Source organism: Acinonyx jubatus, chromosome E4, assembly GCF_027475565.1.
Source record: "Acinonyx jubatus isolate Ajub_Pintada_27869175 chromosome E4, VMU_Ajub_asm_v1.0, whole genome shotgun sequence".
Lineage (NCBI taxonomy): Eukaryota > Metazoa > Chordata > Mammalia > Carnivora > Felidae > Acinonyx > Acinonyx jubatus.
In genome coordinates, this window is record NC_069395.1 from 51,568,991 (window position 1) to 51,585,264 (window position 16,274).

The 16,274-nt window shown below is 43.5% G+C and overlaps 1 protein-coding gene across 13 annotated transcripts in view; it reads right to left on the bottom strand.

Annotated features, from left to right (window-relative positions):
• Positions 1-16,274, bottom strand: part of RABGAP1L (RAB GTPase activating protein 1 like) — a 755,477-nt gene that overhangs the window by 4,999 nt on the left and 734,204 nt on the right. For all 13 annotated transcript variants that reach the window (XM_027074244.2, XM_027074246.2, XM_027074243.2 and 10 more), the window contains 4 exons: positions 15,698-15,808; positions 8,775-8,879; positions 5,886-5,969; positions 2,662-2,733 (listed from right to left, as the gene is read on the bottom strand). In XM_027074244.2, the coding sequence (XP_026930045.2) occupies positions 2,662-2,733; positions 5,886-5,969; positions 8,775-8,879; positions 15,698-15,808 (372 nt within the window). The remainder of the gene's footprint in view (positions 1-2,661; positions 2,734-5,885; positions 5,970-8,774; positions 8,880-15,697; positions 15,809-16,274) is intronic.

Consider the following 16,274-nt stretch of genomic DNA (forward strand, 5'->3'; position numbering starts at 1 on the left):
TGTGGTAGGGAGCTTAAGGAAGCTACTCAGAGCTCACCCTGCTGGAGCTGGGCCCTCATACCGTCGCATCTCCTTCCAGCCTAACAGTCTACCATGGAATGTGGGTGTGATGGAAGAAACTCCAGTTGACAGGTTTGACTTTTAGGTCACCGTGAGGATGGAAGGTCACTAATGCTGTGGATGTGGGTCACTAATAACTAATGAGCTTGGACTGCTGATGAAACCAAGGATCTTTCTAGCCCTAGACTTATTTTTACATGAGAGAATCAACATCTTCTATGCTTAAGCCAATGTTGATTTGGGTTTCCTATATGTGGCCAATCTAAGTCTAAACTGATGCACAGAGACAGTCAAATATACACTGGGGAATGCTCATTCTGATCACAGAGTAGAGGATTATCTGAAGGGGGAACGGTGTCATGGGAGGATGGAAAAATCAAAAGCTGCAGCATCGCGCCAAACGAAATGAAAAGGAAGTAGCTCTGATGAAACAGGATGTAGTATGGAAATGACTAAGGGTGTGGAGAGTAGAGTCCCACTCCCTGGGTTCAAATCCTGGCATTACTGTTTACCGGCTAAGTGACCTTGAGATCATGAATTACCTATTTTAGTAATCATCAATAAAAACAAGACATGGTAAATCATTAAAAAGAAGATATAATAGTATCTACCTTCTCAGAAGCTGTGAGGATTAAATGGGGAAATCCTTGGAACAGTACACACAGTAAGTGTTTAATAGGTGTTAGTTATTCTTTATTCAGCTAAAACAAGTTCAAATTCCTCTTCCCAAATATCATGGCCTCTCATTAGATAACCCTACCTCCTTATTCAGTATTTCCCTCTATTCCTTCGTACATACTCTAATCACACAGTCTCCTTGATGAAATACCAAAATGCTCATTCCAATTTCTGGGTCTTCAATAACAGTTTTTTCCAGAATGTCATTAAAAATTTTTTTTTTATTTTTAATGTTTATTTATTTGTGTGTGTGTGTGAGAAAGAGAGAGAGAGAGAGAGAGAGAGAGAGACAGAGAGAGAGAGAGAGAGGCAGGCAATGCAAGCAGGGGAGGGGCAGAGAGACAGGGAGACACAGAATCCAAAGCAGGCTCCAGGCTCTCATCTGTCAGCACAGAGCCCGATACAGGGCTTGAACCTGTGAACCATGAGATCATGACCTGAGCCAAAGTCGGATGCTTAACTGACTGAGCCACCCAGGTGCCCGCAGAATGTCTTTTTTAAATCCTTCTAACAGAATTCTACCCATCCTGCTTCAGTCCAACCTCCTCCATAAAGTCATCTCTGGTCTGTAGTTCTTATGATTTTGCTTTCTCTACAACCCGGATTGTCATCCAACTCAATGCTGACTTATATGCTTTTGAACTATTTCCTAAAGGTTTCATGTGCATATGTATAACTTGCTCCTGCAGGAAAATTCTAGGCTTCTTGTTATACATAATCTCCATAAAACAATAGAAGTCTAATAGCTGTGCACATAGTTGGATGCTCAATAAAACCTCGAGTATCCACGTAAATCCATTTCATTTCTATTTCCACAAAGATTTTAGTTCAGGATGGTTAACCCTTTTATGCCAAGGCACTTCATCAACTGAGTGTTGGTCAGTGTAAAAAGAATGATAAAGGCTAAGTACGAAGAGGGGTAAAGGTGGACCAGAGAGCAAAGGTATGAGCCCCGAATTCTAGGGTTTGGGCGGGGAGATGACCAGCTTTATAGTCACTAATAATCTCAGAATGTTTAAGAAAAAAACACGTTTGGAATACAAAGTCAGAACAAGGTTCATATTTCAGTTCTCATGTCTCAGATTTTCAGGTTATAAACTTATAAAAATATGTATCTACTGTATGCCAACTACTAAGCTAAGCACTTTATATATGTTATTTAATCTGCAAAATAACCTGATGAGGCAGGTAATGTTATGTCTATTTTACAGGATACAAAATAAAGCTTCGAGAGGTAAATAACTTGTCCAAGTTGTTAAATGAATGCATTTATTCACTAGCATGAAACCTGAATATATTCAAAGACAACTCTGTCAGGTTTCTGTAACACAGATCACAAGAGCTGGGTGTGCCCACACTGCCTCTTAAGAAGACCAATTCACGTGGTTTACTGTGGTTTCTATGGAATAAGCGATTGCTATTTTCACATAATCAACAAAAGGAGTTTTACCGCCAGGGGGCAGCATATAAAGAAATGCCATTGGTTTTCTTTAAAAACAACCCTCTAAAAAACTGGTGGAGAGCAATGGGATGATCCTCCTGGGTTGCACCCCGAAGCCACATCGATTCAGGCACAGGTGGGATGCAGGCTGCAGAGGCCTCCCAGGTGTCTACCGTCCCAGAATGCTCAGGGGCCTCTTGGGACAAGGCTAAAGTCCTTACCACCTGCCTCTGACAAGCCCTAAGATTTATGGGGATGCAACCTTTCTGCTGGCTGGGAAGAGGATCGCGCCCCAGTCGGAGACAGATGCTGCTTCCCACAATTCCTAAATCCTTTGAAACAACGAGAGGGGCAGGGTGGGTGTGACGTCTCACAAACTGTCCTGCCTGTGGGGCATCCTCACGGGCTGGGATGTCCTATCCGGGACTAAAGACTGTGTGAATTTGGAAGAAATACCAGAGATCTGTTTCATTCTTCCTCACCTTTACCACTTCCAGCTCCTCCTTGCTGGCTGTTTGCTGTTTCTCCAGTCTGGTACTTAACTGGGAGCAGATCTGAAGAAAAGAAAAGAGTTTCTTTACTGGAAAGTAGACCGACTCTTGCACAGCACGGGCACATGACTGTTTATCAACTCATATGAATTACTCTCGCTTCTCGGATGATGCTAAGGAGATTGAGCAAAAGAACAGCCCCACAAATGCAATGCGCATCAGAAAGCCTGACAGTGTTCTGTGTGTAAAGCCTATCTTAGTCTTAATTAGAGGAAAAACACGTGGGGTATTTTGATTTCTGTCACTAGCCAAATCTGTGACTAGTTCCAGTGGATTCCTGTCCTATTTTGGAATCAACCTATGGCATCTTTGCTGAGTGTCAGTTCTGTGCAAGGTACCATTCTGGAAGTCTGATGAAAAGAATGCTGGACCAGAAACTGCTCGTGTCTACAGTCACACAGAGAGTCTCTGTTTTCAATTACCAGAGTTTCCCTAAAACGTGGCAAAGGGGATAAAACAGTTAAAATGACCAGAAATTAATAAAGACTAAAATTCTGATCTCGTGGTTTGGCAACACGGAGTGAAATAAAAAGCCTGAGGTCCAGCTCTAGTACTCTCCTTGGGCAAACTCACGAATCTGAGCTTCAGTTCTCTCCTCAACACTAAGTGCCGTGCTGTGATAATCAATGGGGAAAAAATGTACGTAAAAGATTCAGTATAGCACCTGGCCTATAGTAAGTGCTCATTAAAGAAAATCTCATCATTATTGATTCTGAAAGAAGGTGCTAACAAGAAGTACTAGGAACAGGTAGAAATCAGTGCTTTCAAAGCTAAAACCAACCAGACAAACAAACAAACGAGCCATTTGCTTAAAAAAAAAAAAATACTAGAAGTTCAAATTCCTTGAGTAACATATGAATCTTTTATTTTTGAAAAAATGGAGTAAAAAACATTAGGGGATATCAAATTTTAAAGTGCAACTTGAACTAAAAACATAAAAGATCTACTTCTATTATCAAAACAGATTTTTTTAAAAAAAATCCCAGTCTACTCAAAAAATGGCTCTAGAGAGCAGGGCCTGCTTGTTGTGTTCAGTTTCTGATTTCTCCAGCTCTCAGCCTGTAAATGATGACTAGGGCTGTATCAGCTGATGTGAAAAAGAAGCAGTCTCCCCAGTAATTTTGGCAAACCAGAAACCCTTTCAAATAACCCCAAAGATTCCATAATAAGGACAATAATAGCCAATTCCAACTATAGAATGCTTTTGGATTATGTTTTATGTCCTAATTATCTTCAGACAGATGGGTCCGTTGGCTTTACATGACTGGTACTGCCTGCCAGATAATATTCGAGAACAGTCCCAAAGATTACTATTTTGAAGAGTGCTACATATGGCGGCCACCCATGGCCTAATGTGGGGATGGAAAAAACCCATTTGCAGTGATGGCAAGTTCCATAGCGCATGGTCTTTAATGTTCCTCGTATTGGCTAATGTCTACCCATCCCTTCTCCTAGTTATCCAATCAGAAAATCTAGGGATCAGTGTTTTCCCTGGTCTCGCAAGAAATGACTACATTCCTCTTCTCCATTTTCATTACTACTTATTTTAGTTCAGGGCCCTGTATTTTCTCACCTGGCCTCTGCTGTTAGCCTCTTACTGGTCCATATCTTTGCTTGTGGGACTCCCCATTGGTTTCACATTTCTCACTGGGACAGATTAGTGCCACCAGTATTTCCCCCATCATGCCACTTTCTTGCTCAAACATTCCTACTATAAACAGAATAAAATCCAAGCTCCTCAGTCTAACTGAAGAACCCTCCTTGAACTGGGACCCAACTCACCTTTACTTCTTTTCTGTACTTGAAACTCTTGACAAAACAAAACTATTTCTGTTCGCTAACCTATCTCTGTGGCTTTGCGTGTGTCCTCTGTTCCCCATTTCTTTCCTCCTCTGCCTCCGCACACCCAAATCTTGCCTCGCCTTCGAAGCACCGCTCAAATCAACCCTCCTCCAGGAAGGGTTTTATTTCCCATGGTCAGTAAGTTCCCTTTTCTCTTATTTGTGCACAGGTGTTATCTCCCTGTTACAAGAGCAGCATCTAAAGGGGAGAAATTGAATTAACTCCTCTTTTATTCCCCCAAAGAATCAAGCCTCTCAGATAGCAGACATTAAATAAACATATATTGATTATCATAAAAGAGAGTAAGACAGCTCTGAAGCCTTATTTCTAAGCAATCTTCCACAAAGGAGAAGAACCCTTCTGAAAAGACGTTCATAATATATGAAGTGCACTAGTCGTAAATATCAGCATGGATGACATAACTCACATTTTTATTTACATAGCAGCAATGCATATTCAGTATATTACAGTGATTATTTCTAATCGGCAAGGTTAAGGGGGGAGGGTTTCTTTGTGCTTTTCTACACTTTCTTAATTTTCCATGAGGAACAGAAATTTCATTTCTAAGCAGAAAAACACATGTTAATAAAAAAGAGTAAGAATCAGACTTCAAACTCCCATATGAGGCAAGAGACCCCAGAGAAATTCTTAAGCTGAGGAGGTGGCACAATACGGTGCCTTGATTCTGGAACACTGGAACTTCAGCAGTCCACTCGAGGCTTTCTCGGCAATGTGGAGTCCTTGCCGTGTGCTAGGCATGAGCAGCAGGCACGAGATGATACTACGCAAGCTGGAAAGAGGGCTTTCTGGAAGCATTCTGGCGATGGGGTCAGGGCCAGATGCATCCTCAAGGAGAGCAAACCCTCCACTAAGAGATCAAAGGTTCCCAACAGAATGTCTCCTGCTAGCATTGGCCACGGTTGGGTTAGGCCACAGAGCCGTGTGGGATGAGGAATCGCTAAACCTTAGTCCTCTGCAAAGAGGCAAATGTTACTGGGGAGGTCTATTTGAAATCATCTTCTGAGTAGGGCAGAGACGGGATCCCAATGGTAATAATCCAGTTTCCTGTTCCTCTGAATCTACCAAACATCGTAAACAGCCAACAGATTGTTCTGTTCGGTTAAACCTCCCATGTTATCAGCAAGCATGTCAGCTCACTGTCTATTTCAGCGGAGAAAGTAAGCCACCCAGTGTAATGAATGTACGCAGTCTCTATTCTGGAAACTCTAAAAACAAAAAAATGTTTTTTTACCCAAAGAGAAACAATAAGAAAAATCACTTTTATAGCAACATGAGCCACAGTAGCACACTACCTGCTTATACTCAGCGATGATCGCAGTGGTCTTCTTTATTTCATATTCTGCCTTCTCCAGCTGTTTCCGAAAGACTTCTTTCAGCTAGAGAGAGGGAGGATGCAAAACATCAAGACTCAAAGTTCTCATCAATTTCCACAAACACCTATACTTAAGTCGGCCCGGTCTGGTCAATGCCAACGTTAACAACTACAACTAGATAAATTTTCCTCACTGAAGCTATTTCTCGAGCATTCGAAAAGCCTAATCATGTCCAGAGATGCAGAAATATTTCTTTCCTGTAATGTGTAAGACGTATGAGCAACCCCATCATAGAGCTGCTTGTGCTTACCACTTACTTTATAAATATATTATTAAATAAGTGTCCCTTCTGAAGCTATCTTTATTCTTATGAAGAGTCTAAAACAAAACATCAGGGCAACGTCGCGCATAATCTTACTGCTAGGTAATAAATTACTGAAGGGCACGTGGGTGGCTCAGTCAGTTGAGCGTCCGCCTTCGGCTCAGGTCATGAGCTCACGGTTTGTGAGTTCAAGCTCCACGTCGGGGTCTGTGCTGATGGCTCAGAGGTGGAACCGGCTTTGGATTCTGTGTCTCCCTCTCTCTCTCTCTCTCTCTCCCCCTCTCTCTCTCTCTCTCTAGCCCTTCCCCACTAGTACTCTGTCTCTCTCTCTCAAAAATAAACATTTAAAAAAAGTTAAAAAAAAAAAAAAGAAATTACTGAAGCAGCATTTTGGGCCTTTCCATTCCCAGCCCCCTCCTATCACTACTGTTGTCTCTCTGAAGGTGGCAACAGGAAGTTTTTGAGGCTGGAGTCAGAGAAACCTGGAGGAAGGTAAGAGCTCTTGAGGTCAGGAGGTTCAGGGACTGAACAGTGACTGCAGAAGGAGCTAGCTTGACACACAATGCGGGTACTTATTACAGTCGCAGAAATGCTCAACTCTGGGTGCTAAACTGAAAACCACACTTATTTTTGTAGCCCAGCAGCTCCGGGATTCTAGGGTCGGGGAAGGGAGGTGGTGAGAAAGCACACATGCCACCAGAAAAAAAGGAAGCGTTCAGTTCTTCCCAGGTGTTGGCCAAACAACCAAACACAAAACACTCTGGTTAATCTTTAAGCACATAACAGAATAAATGGATAAATTCTGTTTGGCAGCCTCCCAGTTATGAATGGGGTGTGCTCCGTATTTGCTAATTCGCACATGATTGCGATTTATAACTGGACTCCTTATTGTCGGATGCTTTCCAGATTTCTTCATATTTGCTATGTTCTTAAATTCTAAAAGCAATTTGTGGGTTATATTGATTCAAACTTAGTTGTTTGTATTCATCTCTGTTCTCTGTCTTACATAATTTAAGGATGTAAGTCACACCCTCCTCCCTTCCTACAGTAAGGCCCCACTGACTTCAGGACAGACTTAGAAAGCTGAGGGGCTTTGAGCAAGTGTCACTTAATTCTCGAAACTATGGTTTCCTTATCTGACACACGAAGAGCATAATTGTTGTCTCACAAAGGCACTATAATGATTAACACAGGATATATGCGCACGCGCGCGTGCGCGCGCGCACACACACACACACACACACATCAAGGGGAGGGAAGAAGTATGGATTAAACTAATTAATTTGCAGGGGCGCCTGGATGGTTCAGTCAGTTAAGTATCCAACTTCTAATCTCGGCTCAGGTCATAATCGCATAGTTTATGAGTTCAAGCCCCACTTCGGGCTCTGCACTGACAATGTGGAGCCTGCTTAGGATTCTCTCTCTCTGCCCCTCCTGCTCTCTCTCAAAATAAATAAATAAACTTAAAAGAATAATTAATTTGCCAATAGCTTCATTCTTTACCCAAAGTACTGAATTGGGTCCCCAAAAGGCAGGAGGTAAAGAAAAACACAGAACCCATCAAAACGCCTAGTTCAAACTGGATAATCAGCTCCTGAAAATTTTTGAGTGGGAAAAAAATCTTGGTCTACACTAAATGCCAAGAGTCATTTCATCATTTAAAAAAAAAAATCATGAAACACTTTTTTTATAAACCCTGGAAGGTGCTAAAGGATGCATCCATTCATCAGAAACTTAAGTGGATTTCTTCTGCTTGGATGCAGGTCTTTGAAACGCTTTATGTTCTGTTTTATATTTAGTGTTATTGATGTCTTAGAATGAAACTCATTAAAATAAGTGAGTTAATCCCGCCTGGCTGGGACTGACAGACGGAGGACATTGGTGAAGCGGGCCTGCTCTTTCTTAGGGAAGCCTGAAGCCTCAACTCTTTGGGTGGAGAGGCCCCTCCTGTCACTTATGTGGAACGCCTTTGCCACGGTGGCATCTTGCAGCCGAACAGCCTCACAACTCGTACGATGACTGGAGGGTGCTAACAACAAGGCTGGTTCCCAAAGAGCTGCTTTTTCTATTCCCCCCGGGGAGTAAGGGTTGAGAGCTCTGCCAGGAACGTTCTTCTAAGGCATGAATCAGGAAAATCGGGCGTGACTGACTGAGACAGCTTGCAGCAGAGATCTCTGTGGGCTTTCCGCTTCATAATCCTCCTAAAATACTGCTGAAGTCAATTACCTTGGAGACACGACACAAACTTTGCGGATTCGTCAAGGCTCTTGGATCGCAATTCCAAGTTACTAAACTTAGAGGAAGCTTAACACTCTCGCCAGACATCTGAGTCAAGGCAGATTCCTAAGAGCTGTTGGAGGGTAGAAACGCGGCCTCGTCTTCTAGCGCCCTTCAAAAGAAATGTCGAGACCCACGCTACTCACATGTACTGCTACCAGGTGGCCCTTGATTTAGAGTAAGTGTCATTTTACTTCCTGCTTATTGTATTCATCAGCTCCACGGGCCGATCCTCCTGGGTAAAGAAACAGCCCACCTCTGCCTTTTACCTGTGCAGTCTCTTCCTCTTGCTTCCTCTTCTCCTCTTCAGCCTCCACCAGCCTCTGTTTGGTCAGGAGGAGCTCCTTATTCAACACATCCGCCTTGTCTTCTGCCTGCAAATCAGAGCACATCACACTGGTAAAGAAGGTGAAGGAAGCGTGCGTGTACCTCCTCCGAACCTAATCTCTAGTTACGACTGTTGCGTCACTACCAAAAGCCGTTTCTCCCCTCCTAGCTCACCCGGGGGTGGCTGCTCTCACTGAATGCCAATGATACAGCAGGCGCTTGGCACACGCCATCTCTGATCCTCACAGCAAGAATTATCTTACAGATAATGACAGGGAAGTCTGGAGGGAGCAAATAACCTGACTGGGGCAGACATCTAATATCAGAGCCACGATCTGAATTCTGAGTTGGATGGCACCAAAGTGCAGGCACTTTCTAAACGCTTCTTGCACGTTTTCAGATGTCACAACAGCACCCGCTCTGAGACTATGTAGATGGACTGGATGGAACCTCCTATGGAAGCTTCTGGCTGTTAGTGCAAGGGGGTTGGGGGTGGGCTCAGAGAGGAGACGGGCTGATCCATGGACAACAGTTAGGTGAGAAAATTCAAAGACCAGCGGAGGTAAAATGGTTCACAAGGCTACTCCCACAGGACAGTGAGTACAGCAAGGAGAAATTAAGACCAAAAACCCATGACAGAGATAGCCATGAGGAAAAATGATGTATGGACCAGGAATGCAAATGGAAAAGACCACGTTTCTAGAATGGTCAAGAAAAGCTCAGAGACAATACTCCGGTTTTAACTTGGATACAGAGTCCAGTTAACCAGGAAAGCACTGTGCGTGCATTGAACTTAGTTGACAGGTGCCTACTGCATACTCTGGACCCTCACCTCACCCTTGAGGTCTCAGCTCCAAGTTCATATCTGCAGTAAAGCGAGACCTGAGCCCTGCCCCACTCATCCTCATCTCAATCAGCTTCTCACCCCCCATCTAAATCAGTTCCTCTGCTCAAATCTCTCCAACTTCCCTTGATCGCACTTAGCACAATCTGTAATAACAAGATGCATGTATGATTTATTTGTACTGCCCACCAGACTTTCAGCCCTGGAAGGCAGGAACCACGTCTCTTTCGCTCCTGGCTATTTCCTCAGCACCAAGGCCAGCCCCAGGTAGGGGAGGGGCTCCGGAAGTATTTGGTGAGTGAACGGATGTGGCATTCAAGTCACTGCTGAAGCTACTGTGTGGAGTGGAGGTGGCGGAGGGCCACAGGATGAGTTCAGTAGAGGAAACCGCAGATGCAGAGGAGAGGCAGCTATTTGAAGAAGCCATCCCTGGCTGACAACAGCAAAACATTATCCAAGTAATTGTGAAAACTGGCCAGGTGGCCTTGTGTCTGTGTTTCACCGTATCGCCCACACGTCCAGATGGCCAGGCCAGCACCGTCTGCTGGGTCCTGGCATTCCAGCTTCTCTGTTCTGTCTTCCAGTTCCTGATGTCCCCATATTCTAACGGTTACAGTTCGGTGTTCAGATAATTTGCATCTATTGGGTAGCTGAGGTGAAAAAATCCCTTTTAAAGACTTTAAAATTTGTTCTGATAACACTGGATTTTATAGAGGAAATCTACACAGCGAAAGAACATCCTAAAATTAGAGGTGGGCAAAATACATGCTGCACGTTAAATCTTCATAAATTATAAGAGATCTCATGTAGATTATAGAAATTCAAAACAGCGAATTCTAGAGCAGCCAGCCAGATGACTGTAGTCAAAGCAGGGAGCACCTCCCCCGAGTCTCTGATGGAGGGTCACAGAGCAGCGAATGAAGAACAGCCATACAGGCCATTTTCATGTTCTTGAAAATCTAACCAAGATCTAGCTCCCTATAACTTCAACCCACTGGCTCAAGTTCTACCCCAGAATTTCTGAGCAAGAGCCCTCCTACTAAAGAAGGATCCTCTTCCGGTAGCCCCAGCAATTTCCATTTTGTGAAGAGAATATACATCATGACACTCTAAAGTGAATGTTATTCTAAGTTTGGTTTCTTAAAGAGATTCACCCCCAATTTTTAGCCTTTTGTAAATTTCCGAATAGTCAATGCTATCTGGACATTTAAGGTTCTTAAATTGTACACCATACCTAGACATTTAATTTTATAGTTTTGGAACACTAAAGGAATATTTCCAACATCTGCAGAAATTGCTGCGGGTCCCATGTGAGAGGAGTGCCAGAATTCTCCAGGAAGCTTCATCCAGAGTCTCTCCTCTATGTTAAATAGTAAAGTCAGAGAGATTCTGCTGCTCATCAGGAAAGGACCATATCTGAAAAAACTTGGTTCTCCTTCCACAAGCAGTCTTCTGGGTCTTTGTACGGCCTACTTCTATACCTCTATACCTTGTACGGCCTACTTCTATACTTGAGTAGAAGTCATCCTTAATGTTAAATGAATCTCAAGGGACGTAATACTAAACAGATACTCAAATTCTATCTTTGAACTCAAACTGTAAAACCTTCACCATAATTTGTTAAGATTATTGTCACTATTAAGTCTTCTAATCGCTTACCCACATCTTATAATGCCTTATTGATGTGGAGACTTCTGCTTGCTACCTAAGGCTTCTACGACCTACATAAGAGAGGACTTGTGATTTAATCACAAGTCCACCAATAACCTGACCAGAAGGTTCAGCTCTCACATCAGGGATGAGGATCTTCCAGACCCGATTTCTCAAAGAACTAGCCAAGCCAGTTGTCCAATTTAAAACAAAACAAAAGACTTTGCCACCCATTACATGCATCTTCTGGTCTAACACGGAACTTGCTCTGTTTAGAAGGACTAGGCATGGTCTTCTACTGGGTATGTCTCTTCTGTTTGTTCCCTGGGAACAAGAAATGACAGAAAGGGCTTGAAGGCAGGCAGCGACAGAAACTGAAATGGAGATATTGTATCTTTCTACACCCTTAATCGCTGAGGAGTCCATATTTCAAGCGCCTGATGGAGGGCAAGTTGTCAAAACAGAAAGCTGTGTCAGAGAGAAAATGAAGAGCCCAGGTGTCCAGGGTGCCCAAAGCCGGCACTAAAATGACACGGGTAAGGAATAATTTATTTACTTATTTATTAAAAAAATTTTTTTTAATGTTTACTTATTTTTGAGAAACAGAGAGAGACAGCATGAGCAGGAGAGGGGCAGAGAGAGAGAGAGGGAGACCCAGAATATGAAGAAGGTTCCAGGCTCGGAGCTGTCAGCACAGAGCCCGATGAGGGGCTCGAACTCACAAGCCTTGAGATCATGATCTGAGCCGAAGTCGGACACTCAACCGACTGAGCCACCCAGGAGCCCCAGGAATAATTTATTTTAAAGAACACCTAATTACTGAATTAGTGCTTGTTTGCTTTACATATTGTCTTGAATACAATCTGCTTTCGTGTTTGTTTAATGTCTGCCCAAGTTTTGCTATTTTAATGAAGAGATTGGATTTGGATAAAAGTGAGAATGGAAAAGTATGGGGTGAAGCAGGTGAAGGGGGGGCGGGGCTTGGGCTTTCTCTGTGCGGCTGGTGCCCTTCCTGGCTGGGGGTGGGGGGTGGGGGGCAGGACACCTAAACTGCACAGACAGCTTTTTGACAGGCAAATAAACCCCGCTCAGGCAGAAACGGCAAAATCAGATGTTAGGAGGAAATATGCATGAAATAGCAGTTTTTGAATTCTTTCACTTAGATGATAAGTTTCAACAGGCAGGGGCCAGGTCTTACTCTTTTAAAAAGGGAGGAAATAAGAGAAAGAGGCAAAAATGAAGGAACCAAGGAATCTTTTCTTCAGGGACTAATATCGAGTATCTACATGAGCTATCTACCCAGGTGCTCAATAGTCAATTATTTCAGGAGTGTCCATGTAGCAGTCTTTCCAGACTGATCCACAAAATGGATTTCCTTGGTGGTGCAATATTTTTTAAGTAATATATATTTTTCTGATTATTAAAAAGGTATAGGAGCACCAGGGCGGCTCAGTCGGTTAAGCCTCCAACTTCAGCTCAGGTCATGATCTCACAGTTTGTGAGTTCGACCCCGCATCCGGCTCTGTGCTGACAGCTCAGGGCCTGGAACCAGCTTCAGATCCTGTGTCTTCCCCTCTCTCTGCCCCTCCCCTGATCGAGCCCTCTCTCAAAATAAATAAATAAATAAACATGAAAAAAATTTTTTTTAAAAAGGTATAATCCATATTATTACTTAACCAAGGGTGGTTAAGTATTTAAGGTGTTATAAAAGATAAAATAACTGAAAAAAATGTATAAAGATGAATGTAAAAATTAAATTGACTCTTTTAAAAAAATTTATTACATTTATTTATTTTTGATAGAGAGAGACAGAGCACAAGTCGGGGAGAGATAGAGAGAGAAGGAGACATAGAATCCGAAACAGGCTCCAGGCTCCGAGCTGTCAACACAGAGCCCGAGGCGGGGCTCAAACTCACAAACCGCGAAGTCATGACCTGAGCTGAAGTCAGATGCTTAACCGACTGAGCCACTCAGGTGCCCCAAATTTACTTTTTTTTTTAATTTTTATTTTTGAGAATGTGAGCCCAAGTGGGAGAGGGGCAGAGAGAGAGAGAGAGAGAGAGAGAGGTGGGGGGACAGGGGATCTGAAATGGGCTCTGTACTGACAGCAGAGAGCCAGATGTGGGGCCTCAACTCACAAAGTGTGAGATCATGACATGAGCTGAAGTTGGACACCTGACCGACAGAGCCACCCAGGCACCCCAAATTAGATTCACTCTTATCACCCAGAGATATCTAGTACTAATATTTTGATGTATTTTCTTGTGTTTTTCCTTTTGAAGTATATATTTCAGCTTTCTTTCCTAACATGACTGCCCCATGCCAGCCATATCCCTTGCTATTTAGATGCAAGCATTACATACAGATAAATATATGGTTTTACAAAAATATTATTATAACATCATCTTCCCTGTTTTGAAGAACAATTCCAAAGACATTTTACAGATATACTTTCATTCTCCCCTTCTATTGGACATAGGCATTATTTCCACTTTTTATTCTTCCAAGTGACACAGTAGTTAACAATCTTGCACACATATTTCTGATCAGGTCTCTGTTTTGTTAGCATGGTTTTTCCAAGTCAGAGTGTATATGTCATTTTCCTCATTTTTAAATGCAAGATTAAAACAATCCCTGCTTGATGGAGTCAAGTCATTAGCGAGATTAAATAAGCTAATGCTATGAAAGTCCTAAATATAGTCCTCGGTGCATAGTAGACACTCAGTGGATATTTCATTTCATTACTTTTTAATCCGTTTAAGGGCTTGATAGAGAATATCAAATACACTTCCCGCACAACTTTCAATGTACAACTCTCTCTAGTGAATCTCACCACATCCCCGCAGAGCCCAACTGCTTAGAGCGCTTTTTCATTTAGCTATCCATCGTAAGAAAACTATTAATGGATACAAGATTCAAAATGACAGAATCAAATGTGAGTCAGGCTGTTAGGAGAGCTAATATGAAACAATTTCATCACAGTACTGACTCACCACCATAGTCTCATTAATACATAAATGTACCAGCCAAGGTCAGGCTGGTTATAGCCCTGATGGAACGGAGGCCCTCTGTCTTCTTTGGTTCTGGCTCTCCTACTCACACATTTTTCACGCCATCTCTAATAACTTCCCAACAGGCTGGCTGAGCAGTTCTGCGGTGAAAGGGGCCACCCCGCCCCCACCCTTTAACCAGGCTGCTTTTCTACCTTCTACATCCTGTGTCCCCACAGCAGAGTTTCTGTTTTATTTTTAAACTCTGTCTAGTGTGGATTGCTTCAGCTTCCCCTTCTCCCCCTTTAGCACGATTTTCCTTAATAGTCGTCTTATTGCCCATCTTCCTGTGGCTGAAACTTTGGAACCGCAAAATTAGTATGGGAACAAGGAGTTGAGGCAGGGACGATTTGTAAACATTTAACCAACTCCTTCCATCTCAAACATTTAATCATATTCATATCATTAGATGTGTATTTTAAATGTTGTCAACGAGCAGTTAGAACACAAGTAACGCCTCTGTTTTTTTACCGGTTCAACAGTATAAGGCTCAGTTTTTCTGACCCTGGCACCATTTGTTGGGAGTAATCACTTTTTAAGTCAGAAAAGAGGGATAATTTTAAATCTGCACAAGACTCCTTCCATCTTGCCAACTATTGTTGAAAACACTAGCACTAGAAAACAGGAAGTCCTAAAGCTGTCGGTACTGGTGGAAAGAACCAGGGAAGCTGAACGATTTAAGGTCTTCTAGCAACAGCTAACATTTTTGGAACTCACACTGTTCAAGTGCTTTGCCTTATTCAAAACCCACAGGCAGGGTCCGAACCGCCCAGGGTCACGGGGTTAGTAAACGGTAATGCCAGGATTCACACCCAGGCAGCCTTGGCCCTTAGTAGCCACTAGAACGCCTCCCAATCCAACAAGACATACGTCTTAATGTACATACTTTATATAAAAGCTTCACATTTATTGTAGCTGAGAATTCTTTTTGTTCCACAAAAAGAAGTGCCCTCCGATGTTTGAAGGGCATCCATATACTCTTGGTGACTGATATGTCTGGGTAATTATGCTGGCAGCCCTCGGCTTAGGAAAAGTACCAATGAAGAGAAGAGACACCAGAGAAGTTGAGAGTTATAAAAAAAAAAATACGTCGCACATGCTGTTTGGAAATAGCCCAAACCCTCCGTTCTCAAAGGCTCCGCGTCTTCCGCCCTCTCCCATCAGCACAAGCTGCCCCCTCCCGCCCCATCGCCCGTCCCTCCATCCAACAGGCAGCCAAGTCGGTATCAAGCACAGCGTGAGCCCCGGCGGGACCCTGGTGGGCGCCACTCAGTCCTCGCCCTTGAGGAGGTTGTCACGGTGGGAGGTCAACCAAGTTTACCTGATCCAAGTCGTTTCGCAGAGCAATTTTGCTGGTGACCAGTTCATGGGCGAGGTCATCGTTCTCCTGTTCCAGCCTCATGCTGGCCTCCTGTAGTCTCCGGTTCTCCCTCTGCAGGAAAAGAGCGACAGCCAGAGGTGGGCATTAGCACCTGGACGTACTAGCAGAGGCCAAGGGGGCTGGGGGGGAAACACAAGCCAACGACAACAAAGTGAACCTCTGAAAGGTGAAGAAAGGAGAAGGCGCGAGTGGCACAGGGACGCAGGGCTGCCGTCTGGGAAACGACAGTGAGTCAAGCTAGCAGTGCAGATGCGGTCTCTACCCGGTGAGACTTGCAACTGTCCCTTACAGGCACCCTTAGAAAAGGCTTCGTTATAAAACACGTGCCACAAAAGGCAAAATCTCCCCACATATCCCCAGTCCTGTGACATTTTCATCTAGACCTAGAGCACAGACACGGGACCTTCTCTGAGGCGTGCACAATAACCCCACCCTTGACCTCAAGGGAAACGGCACAACATAGGAGGGGTGAAATGGGGGGAACCTCTAGATGTTTCTTCAAGTCGTCTGTATACTA